Source organism: Prionailurus bengalensis, chromosome C1 (assembly GCF_016509475.1).
Source record: "Prionailurus bengalensis isolate Pbe53 chromosome C1, Fcat_Pben_1.1_paternal_pri, whole genome shotgun sequence".
NCBI classification, from domain to species: Eukaryota; Metazoa; Chordata; class Mammalia; order Carnivora; family Felidae; genus Prionailurus; species Prionailurus bengalensis.
This window is the reverse complement of record NC_057345.1, coordinates 170,727,459-170,739,024: the sequence shown is the minus strand read 5'-3', so window position 1 is coordinate 170,739,024 and position 11,566 is coordinate 170,727,459. Positions and strand designations below refer to the sequence as shown.

Sequence of the window (11,566 nt, the reverse complement as noted above, 5' to 3'; positions counted from 1 at the left end):
TGAAACAAACAAAAAAAGGCCAGGGGTGGGGGGTGGGGAGGAGGAGAGAAAGGGAGGAAGGCAGGAAAGAAGAAAAGGAGGAAGGAAGAAGGACAGACACTTGGAACCAGAGTACTCAGTCATACTACTTATCAGTGAGTTTTGACATCTATGGTCTTGAGGAAAGATACTGAGAAAAATGATTGTTATTATCTACTGCATTGTCTTATAGATCTACATATTTCTCTTAATCTCTATATTATTATTTTTTTTAACATTTATTTTTGGGACAGAGAGAGACAGAGCATGAACGGGGGAGGGGCAGACAGAGAGGGAGACACAGAATCGGAAACAGGCTCCTGGCTCTGAGCCATCAGCCCAGAGCCCGACGCAGGGCTCGAACCCACGGACCGCGAGATCGTGACCTGAGCTGAAGTCGGATGCCCAACCGACTGAGCCACCCAGGCGCCCCTTAATCTCTATATTATTGAACTCACATTCAAAATTAAAAACAATACTTCTACTTCTTTGAATCTTGATATAAGATCCTACCAGGGATTTTACATTTGATTTTTTTTCTTCCCATCTTAATTTCCTCTTTACTGACGCCTGAGAAATCTTGTCATTTTTTTCATCCATGAAACATTTGAATGTCACCAATATCATCAGTGTGGGAACCAAAGTGGCATGCCACCATCCTCACTAAATTTGGTGGCATAGATACTTTACCTTGAAATGCCGTAAATAATTAATACTGTTCTGGAGGCCAGAACTTTGAATAACCAAAAGCCCTGTTCAATAAACATATACCGTCCGGGAAAACCTTACCTTATACTGATGCTTTATCATCTCTGCCAGTTCTGAGAATGAGAAATTATCTTTCCTTTATTTTTATAACCTCCAGCAAAGTGGTTTGCTAATAAACTCATAGAAAGTAGTTACTGAATTAATGAATGACTATATGTATGAATTACTGGAATTTCTTATTTGATGATTTCTTCATTTGAAGATTTATAAAATACTAATGATTTCCTAAAATGCAACAGGAAATAGCTCATATTTCAAGTAACAAAAAGTGGCAGGGGAGATTTGGGCATATTTTATTTTAGATTTAGCATTTTTTTTCTTAATAGCTAGTGGAAATGATGGGAAATATATCTCTCACCTCTCAAAAAATGAGGAAAATTCTGCTGTCCTTTGTCCATTAACATGCTGGAGGAAAAAGGATGTTTAGCATCTAAAGACTCATATATTGAGATCTTTTGAATCAAGAAATCTGGCATTTCTTCATTTTGAAATAAACACTGTGGACCCCTCTGTGTATAGAAATATGATAAATGTAGATCTTAAAAGTTTCGTTAAACATTCTTCTGTAAGTTAAACCCAGACACACAGTCATGTCTAAATGTATTTAGCGTTTATTTTTTACTCTTTAAAGTGAAGCTATTTACATTTGACCTTAGAAGGCAAACCGTTTCAGTAGGACATCAGGGATTAAGCTGGGCAGTATTAAAGTTAGAACACTCACATGTATGCAAATGTCATTAAAAGGAAAAATCACCATAAAATAAATGTTTATTCTTTAATTGGACGTAATATCGAACAATCTGTACTTAGTTCTAAAGTTCAATCAGGGACAGCTTCCCAGGAGGTATATTACTACTGTATGAGTGTGGAGAGAAGAGGTGGAGAATGCTTCTGGAAGTCAAGGAGTGGCCTTCCATACGATATTCAGAAAAGTTAATAGTTCAGTTATTCCCAAGAAGCCTTCTTGCTGCAGACCCGTAATTAATGGTCCCACTGCTCCTCTCTTTCGTTTACACCTTCTTCTTCTTCAGGGAATGCTGATTCATTCTGGCCCTTCAGATGCTTAACTCCTGAAATTATAAAAAATTATGCTCTATTTAAGTGAAATTTATTTCTAACAGGTTCACTGCTTTGCTGCAAGAGATGAAGAAAATGAGTGGAAAGTATTCTCTGGTGTATATGTGTTTTCTCCAAGAATTTCAATAATCTAACCCTATGTAAACCTTTTAATTCACTGAGAAATAAAAACACACCCAGCCAAATTTCCATTCGAGACAGGCTCCCTTTGTAATTATATCTTCTCCATGAAGAATTGCATCACAGCCTATTAAAAACCTGTTAACTAAAAATCCACTCACAGACTCTTATTGTAATTTTCATATATCATTTAGTTCAGATATTTCTTTTGGCATCCCTGAAATCTAGTACAATGAGAACCATTGAAGAAACCCCCTAGGAACAAAAGGGATGTGTGTGCCATTTCTGTACCTTGTAAACAACAAAAGAATCACGATATTGTTAGTCTCCTTTAGGAATCAGAATATACTCCTTTTATTACAAAACATCTGTACACAAAATTCTTCAGCAACTTCCCCCACAGCCCACAGAGAGGCAAAACACTGGCACCCCTCTCAAGGTACACAGGCTTATATGATCCAGCCTCTCCCTACCTATGTGGACTCATTCCTTCCCAGCCCTTCCTGCTTCCCCTTTCACAGTAATTTAGGAGTTAGGAGTTAGCAACACTAACCTCTTCCACATTCCCTGATCACTCCAGGCTCTCTCAAGCCTCCCAGCTCTTCTCGCTCTGTTCTCACTGCCAAATAGCTTCTTCCCACTCACCCACCTGATAATCTCCCACTCATGCCTCCGCCTCAGCCTGCCTCTTCTGTGAAGGCTCCTCTTATTTTCCAAGCGGACTTGGCTAGATCTTCCTTATATTTCACTACTGCTCTTGGATCATTTTCTCTTGTATCAATTACCTTATAGAAGTGATTTGTTTACATATCTTTCTCATTAGAGCAAACTTCTTGATGTCAGAATTATGTAGTTTCAGTTTGGGGTCCCAGGCACGATGCCTGGCAAATAGTTGGTGCTCGTTAATACTGATGGAATAAATGACTGATATAGTTAATTAATAAACAACTTGGCATATGTCTTGGCATGTTTTTCTTTCATAATTTCAAATTAATCCAAATTTTGAGTATTAACCAGAAGGCAATTACCACAACCATAGTCAATCTACAAAATTACCTTTCATTTCACTTGGATCTGTTCTGTTAACACATAACAGCTGACACTTCATGCATTGATACTTAAAATGAAAAATTTTATATATTTTGCATATTTTAGAAAATTGGTTTATGAGATTTTTCTAAGTATTACTGAAAAATATTCCAGTTAGAATTGGTAAGTGAAAGGAAGTCCTTGCTCTTGTTTCCTATGAAACAAAGAAACTCAAAAAAAAAAAAAAAGTGTAGATTTGCATGCACTGTAGTCAGCAAGCCCCAGTGTGCTGTTTGGCAAAGAATGACATCCTTGGGCTTGGTGGATTTTCTTGCAAAAATATTTGATCAGTTGTAATAATATTTAAATACTTTAATTTCATCTGTAAACACAGATCACTCACAATTCCTGTTGACCCAAAACTGAAGAAAGAGAGACACTTATTATTAACAAATGGAACTTATTTCATATTATTACAAATTGCAGGGTGGGAGGAAGAGGTCTAAATGTTAAGGAGAAGGGAAGAGAGTTCATTCATTCAATCAGCATCCAATCAGTTACTCTGCTAGAGTCTTATATACCTGAGTCACTAAACCTCACAACTCCATGACGATACCTGGATGGTAAAATTTAGACTTGAAGAAAGTATGTGATTTGTTCAAGGTTGTAAGGATAGCGTAGTATATATATTTTTTTACTTTTTATTCATTTATTTTGATTAAAAGAGCGAGCAAGCAAGCATGAGTGGGGGAGGGGCAGAGAGAGGGCGGGTAGAGAGAGAATCCCAAGCAGGCTGGACCCTAGTGTCAGTGCAGAGCCCAGTGCAGGGCTTGAACTAATGAACCATGAGGTCATGACCTGAGCCAAATCAAGAGTCAGATGCTCAACCGACTGAGCCACCCAGGTGCCCCAAGGATAGTGTAGTTTTAAGATAAGTTATGACACATCATATTCCTGCAGTATATACTGATTTACTGAATAGATGAATAAGTGAATGAGGCATAAGGTTTCATTGTCAGAAGACCCTAATTCATTTTCACCTTTAGCTTTTTGGTTGCTGACCTACATTTTCCTATCATTCTCTAAGATTTATTGTAGATTTACAGTACCTATTAACCTGGCTCAGACAATATTGGGATTGCTCTGAAATATTAAAGAACAGTAATCTTTCAGCCACCTATCAGTCCCCTGAGCTGAAATGTCTGTACCTCTCTGAGTTTGAAAGGTTCTATTACCTCCAGAGCTCATCCCTTTCATCCACAAGGTAACTACAGAGCAATAAAGTTGTGTTCAAGACTACTTTCTTTAAATTAGGGTTAATAGCTTAATGGAAACATTGATTTGTTTATACGAGGGGCTCAAACATTAAAAAAATATGGTAACCAAAAAAGTCCAACTTACTAAACCATTAGTCAATCACTTCCCTTACTTGAGTATAGACCTACTTGCTTATCCTGATCCACATTTGATTTATTTTATAATAATAGTCACAAAGTTATAATGGGAAGCTTTTTTAAAAGTAAAATCACTCACTTGGGCAAACCTTGGAAGATGTCTTTCTTAGCCTCTTTTCAGGTGTGACATTAACTATTTCTGGGTGAGGGGCGCCTGGGTGACGCAGTCGGTTAAGCCTCCGACTTCAGCCAGGTCACGATCTCGCGGTCCGTGAGTTCGAGCCCCGCGTCGGGCTCTGGGCTGATGGCTCAGAGCCTGGAGCCTGTTTCTGATTCTGTGTCTCCCTCTCTCTCTGCCCCTCCCCCGTTCATGCTCTGTCTCTCTCTGTCCCAAAAATAAAATAAAAACGTTGAAAAAAAAAAATTAAAAGATTTGGTGAGGCAGGAGTTGATAACATACGAACATCTCCACAGAACTGACACATTCTTTGGATCTCAAAGCAATTTACATTCATGTCATCTTTCCCTTGGATAACCGATAGTTGGTTAACTTGTGCTTTGAATCTTTTCTCCTATCAGCAACAATTGTTTGCGTATCCATGCAGTAACACTAAGATTAAAGTGTGAGTTCCATGAGGACTATCTAATAATTTCTTTCTCCCCATTCTCTCCTCCTATTCCCAAACACACATATACTTTGTGCTTACATTTTCTTTAAACCTTTGTTTAATATTAAGGTCATTGTAGAGGTGGAAGAAAATAACTTGGGCTGAGGACTTGCTAAAAAGTCCTCAGAGCCTCCTCCTCTGCCAAATGCTAATAAGCACGTATTTAAACACCTTGGCGGCACCAGCAGACTCGGCATGGTGCGGCAAAGAGTCTCCCGGAGCACGCACAGACTCAGCCAGCCCTGCGCACAGGCAGAAGGCAAAGGGACCCCCCAAAACACAACTGAGGTTCTTTTCTCCATGTAAGACCAAAATATGCAGTATGAACGCATGAAGGAATGAAGAAAACAGAGGGTGAGTAACAGAAGGAAAGGAAAGGAAATAAATGTTGCCCCAAAGAGGATACAATCCCTCTGGTCTTCTCCAGTCTATAGATCAGGTGAGTAAATGTGAGTCGGATGAAATTGTAAAGCAACTGAGTGAGGGACTATGAATAATGAATCCACAGAGGGAAGCTTCTATTTGGCAAGCCACAGGTCAATATGTTTACCAGTTAATTTGGAGTGACGGAAGGCAGGCTTATTTACATCTGTAGACGACATAACACTTAGAGGAAAAGATGGCATAATGAAAGACAAAACTAGTACTCCAGAAGCTTTCTAAGAGCTGGGAAGAGGCTGATGGGAGGAAGATTCAGGTCAACAGGGAGTTTCATTTTTAGAAAGATTACATTGCTTCTGGGGGTTGCTTCTGGGGCACCTGGGTGGCTCAGTCAGTTAAGCCTCTGACTTTGGCTCAGGTCATGATCTCACAGTTCATGAGTTCGAGCCCCACACTGGGCTCTGTGCTGACACCATGGAGCCTGCTTGGGATTCTCTCTCTCTATCCCCCTCCCCCACTTGCCTGTTTTCTCTCTCTCTCTCTCTCAAAATAAAAATAAGATAAAAAAAAAAAAAAACAAAGAGGGGCACCTGGGTGGCTCAGTCGGTTAAGTGTCCAACTCTTGGTTTCAGCTCAGGTCATGACCCATAACTTCATGGGTTCGAAACCCACATTGGGCTCTACACAGCCAGGGTGGAGCCTGCTTGGAATTCTCTCTCTCCCTTTCTCTCTCTCTTTGTCCCTCCTCCATTTGTGCTATCTTTGTCTCTCTCAAAATAAACAAATAAACTTAAATTAAAAAACATATATTGAAGAAAAAATAAAAAACAAAAAATAAACAAAAACAAAAATAAACAATAAATAAAATTATGTTACTTCTAAAAAATACAGGATGAGGGCAGCTTCAATTGATTATAGTTAGGGGTTTAAGGTGACCACAATTCCAACATGACCCAGTAGAATCACCTGTTTAGGGACCAGGCTCTTGGTGGTGTCAGCACAGCATTCCTAACAGCAGTCAGTAGTTTAACGAACTACTTCCCAACCATGGGTTGTCAGACCTTTTCTGTAATATGCTGCCTAATTGTGAGCTCTCTGTTTCAAGAGTTCCATTAACTGAGATTAAAAGTAGTCTTATGAAATCACTTTTCTAGAACAATTGTATCTGAAACTGGAGTGCCTGGCACACAGAAAATTAAGAGAGGACAAAAGAGGCTGCCTTTGAATTCCTAAAAGACTGGAAAAAGAACTAAAATGTATCTATGTAGCTTCTGAGAGCAGAAATAGGATCAGTAGCTGACACTTATGGGGTAGGGGCAGATTATAGTTTAGTACAAAGAAGAAAATCCTAAACTCTTTATGTATGTCCAGCAGTAAACATGTGAGTGAGCTCTCATCACTCTGTGGGTTCAAGTCTAACCTAAATGTCTATCTCTGAGAAGAGTCATAGAAGGAGGCAGGAATTGTGGAGCAGGAGGGACAGACATCCTCGCTGGCCTTGAGACACTAGTAGTCCATAAAGGAGATCTCTTCTACTGAAAAATTTGCTCTGCTGTTAGTACTTTAAGTTACAATAAAATAATTATGACTTCTAATGACGTAAATGGCCCAAATCCACATTTTAAAACTAATTTACATTGAGAGTAGCAAATGGATTTTTATTTATTTATTTATTTATTTATTTATTTATTTATTTATTTTAGCCACATACTTTAGACCTTAAAAATCATTCTAAAGTCCTCTAGGGAATATGTGGGTGGATTTTACAGAGCCTCTGACCCTCTTGGAAATCTATTTATAGTCGTATTTGTGCTTTAGGGGGGAAAAGGCCCATGGTTTTCAGTAGAATCTCAGAGGAGTCTGACCCACAAATAATTGTGAGCATGAATCCAGGTTTAATCCCTTTAGTTTAAAGATGAAGGAACAATTTCAGATGGCAAAGTGACTTGCTTAAATTCACACAGAAGTCATTGGCTGATCTGAGACACAAACCTTGGCCCCTAAATCCTACTGGGGTCTTTTCATCTGGGTCACCAAGACTCAATCTTGCCCTGTCATTGACTTTTCCCAAGTTAAAAACTGAAGAAAAATAAAGGGACAAGATCACAAGGCCCTTTTCATTATCACATTCCTTGAAAGGACCTTACATAGCTGATAGAGTTAGATGTAACTTTTCAGTCTGTCGCTGTTGTTGTTGTTGTTGTGGCTGTTTTTAATGGAATTTAGAATTAAAAAGATGTAGAATTTAATCTCACCCAGGAACATTCCCAGAATAGAACCAAGTTACAAATAATGTTCAGAATATTACAAAAAAGACAGCCTTTCTCTCTGCTATGCTCAAACCTGATACAGGACTCTGGGAGAAACAAAAAATATATCATGGTCTAGTCTGGCAGATGAGACAGTAATCATCAAGCAAAATGAGTTAAATATAATAAAGTTATAAAGCTCCTACTGTGTGTTGAGCATGGGAGAGACACAACTACAGATTAGATGGGGATGTAGGTCAAACGGTGATGATGTATACACACATGAAGTTAATCCTGTGAATATGTGTTATGGACCAGTACTACAAATAAAACATTTGGAGAGTTCTGCTATGAGAAAAAAGGGTTCCAACTTGGGATATATTAATCTGGAGAGCTATTTATTGAGGAATACACTGGATAGAGTAAGGGAAACAGCAAGTCTGAATTCTATATATGAAAACTATTTGCAAAATACAATTAACAGCCATTCATTTTCGGAAGGCCTACTTCAGAAAATCTCAAAAGACTGTCTTTAGTGGCCCTATAAAGATGATTTTCTAATGGTTCCTTGTGTATTGACCCTTCAAATTTTATCAAAATAATCATACTAGATATATTCAAGGAATGTAAGGTAACCTATAATATGCATAGCAGGGCCCAACATACCTCAGGATGAAAATGTGCTGTTTCCCCAAATGCTTTTGCATGTATTTGTTAATCTTCTTGTCATTCACTTATAATGCACTGCTAATACAGTAATACACTTAGGGTCACAAAGATCAAGAGACATATTGATTTCATTCCATAGCTAAATGCATATCATCTCCTGAATTTACCTTAAATCTATCTCTTTCTACTTTATTTGACATAAATTACATACATGCAGCATAGTTAATCTCTGTTCTGAAATGGTGACTGGTCAGTTAATATAAACTGCAAATCAACACATGATCATTTCATTTGACACCCTATTACACAGGGAAGCATTTTTCTGGAGAGGAATAAATATGTGATATGCTTCTCTTTCCATCATACATGGGCATCGGGGTGGCATGTTTATGTGATACTCATAACTATTTGCAAGTATTATATGTCTTATATGTAATTTTACTATGATGTATTTTACCAAAGCTGTTGCCCAAGAGTAAACCCTAGGTAAATGATTTAGCAGTAAATACAGAGAAGAAGATAGGGGAGGAGGTATACTTACAGACTGTTTGTTAGAAGTGTGAATTCAAATAATATCTTTGGGGAGCAGTTTAGCCTTACTTAAAATGTAAAGTGCCCACATCTTTGCAGTAAGTGTGAGGTGGGGGCCAGAATTTTGCAAGAGTCCTGCTACTCAGCCTAGGATGAGAATCACTTTGATAGCCTGAGTGTCTCTTTTGCCCTCTACAGTCAAGTGCCCTTCTAATACCCCTTTTTGATTCTAAGCTAATGCATTTCCTATGAACTCAGAAATAGAGTTAAATTTTTAAGCCTACATATAATGGAGCTAAATGTGTTGAGCAATTTCACTTTAGAAAGGGACAGAATGGCTCCCTAGCTTGCAAGACTTGACTGCCATTGATTGAACACAATAGCATGTCTAAAATAAAGAATGCATCAATCAGCAGGAGTCAGTGGTTAGCCCTGAAAGCACTAAAAATAAAATAATGAAAGGGGAGTTGCATTTACAGCCACAGAAGCTAATGCTGTCTGTGTTTTTTAAGAATCCCCACAGGAGGATGTCCTGTGCTGGCATTTTATAAGGCTCTGTCTTCTAAGCGGGGTACTTTTCTGTTGAAGCAATGATCACTATAGGCTACCATAGCCTGATGCCAATATATGCCCAAACATAATCAAATCATCCGGCTCTGATTCTAATCTCACTGAGAAACCTTGTGACAACAACAGAGCTTCCTCACAAGGAGAAAAGACCCTGACTGGACTGAAAGAAGGTAGGAGTGAGTTGTGAAGCTAAGTGGGAGAAGACCGTCCCAGGCAAATGGAACAAAAATTGTAAAGGCTTTGTCTCAAGCATGCCTGCTGTGGTCAAAGGACAGCAATGAGCCTGGAGTGTCAGGAATGAGGTAGCAGTAGGAGGTAAGCTCAGACAGATGAATCCAGGCAGGGAGGAGGAGGAGCCTGACGATGTAGGAAAATGTAGGACCTTGTAGGGGATATTATGAGCATTTTGGCTGTTATTCTATGAAGCTACTGACAGATATTTTTGTTGTGTTTGTTTGTTTGAGTAGAAGAGTAACATGATCTGATCTGCATTTTCAAAGAATAACTCTATGGTCCACGATATAAAGAGTTTAGACTTAGATGTCACCACTCTATTGTAACAAGTAAAAAGCTGAACAAGCTAAAAAAAATCAACAACTCTTAGATCTACCATTAGAGAAGTAAGGACACAAAGCAAACCAATGCCAAAATATGGAAACACAGAAAGGTGGATACAGAAAAACACAACTTACAGGAGCAGAAACCCATGCAGGAAGCACTGCCAGGGAGGAAAACCTGAGCTGTACTGGATGAATGGCTGAGGGCTCATTGTGGACAAGATGGACAGATTAAAAACTCCAGGGGCAGGAGCGCAGCCATTTAGGGCCCTCACCTTTTTGTGAATTTTACCTCCTGGAGCTCTACTAGATTCTTGCAATAAAAAGCAGAGAAAAAAATCTCCTCATGCTTTTTAAAAATGTTTTATGTTTATTTATTTATTTTTGAGGGAGACAGAGACAGCATGAGTGGGGGAGAGAGCGAGAGAGAGGGAGAAAGACAGGGTGGGGGGCCCGTGGGGGGCAGAGAATCCCAAGAAGGCTCTGCTCCCGTCAACACAGAGCCCAAGGCAAGGGCTCAAACCATGAGATCATGACCAGAGCTGAAACCAAGATTTGGACATTTAACCGAATGAGCCACCCAGGTGCCCCATCCTCTTGCTTTTGACAAGGAAGACAAATAGTGGCCATTTTCAAAAACAGAGCATTCTGTTCTTCTTAACAAGGTCTGCTCTTAAGAGGTTTTTACCAGAGCTTAACCTTCTGGGGTTATCAAAGACTAACATACTTGGGGGTGGGGGCAGCAGAGAGAAATACCTAATTCCATTCCCTTCAGCCATCGTGTCCTACCTAAGTGGGGAGGAAGGAGACCGAGGTTTAAAGTCCAGAGGCACAGGCTCACTAAAAGGTTGAAATCTATTAATAGACTACAGAACACTTCCTCCCTGCCCCTCACTACCACATTACTGAAGGTCTGTTTACCACAGTTCCTTTTACCCAATACATCATGTTCACCTTTCCACAAAAATTACAAGGCATTCTATAGGCAAAAAACACAGTTTGAAGAGACTGAATAAAATGAGAACCAGAGTCAGATATGATAGTAATGTTGGAATTATCAAACCAGAAACTGTGTTTTAAGCTATAATTAATATGCTAAGGATGTTAATGGAAAAAGTAGATAACCTGAAAGAACAGATGGATAATGTAAGCAGAGAAATGGAAATTCTAAGGAAAAATAAAAAAAGAGACACTAGAGATCAAAAACACTGTAACAGAAACAAAGAATGTCTTTGGCAGGCTCATTAGCAGACTGGACATGGATGCGGAAAGAATCTCTGAGCTTGAAGATACGACAATAGAAAACTGCAAAACTGAAAGGCAAAGAGAAAAAGAAAAATAAGAAACAGAAAATTCAAGAACTGTGAGACAACTACAAAAGGTGTAACATACTTATAATGGGAATACCAGAATGAGAAAAAAAGAAAGAAAGAAATAGAGGCAATATTTAAAGACATGACTTGAGAATTTCTCTCTAATTAATGTCAGACACCAAATCATACACCCAGGAAGCTCAGAGAATTCCAACACAGGAT

General features: G+C 38.8%; 1 protein-coding gene across 2 annotated transcripts in view; it reads right to left on the bottom strand.

The window, feature by feature from the left end:
* Positions 1-1,374: 1,374 nt before the first annotated feature.
* The window catches only part of PPP1R1C (protein phosphatase 1 regulatory inhibitor subunit 1C), a 119,814-nt gene continuing 109,622 nt past the window's right edge, over positions 1,375-11,566 (bottom strand). Inside the window, exon 5 of one of the 2 annotated variants that reach the window (XM_043577214.1) lies at positions 1,375-1,856. In XM_043577214.1, the coding sequence (XP_043433149.1) occupies positions 1,768-1,856 (89 nt within the window). In that variant the 3' untranslated portion in view covers positions 1,375-1,767. The remainder of the gene's footprint in view (positions 1,857-11,566) is intronic. The other variant, XM_043577215.1, reaches the window with a different exon arrangement.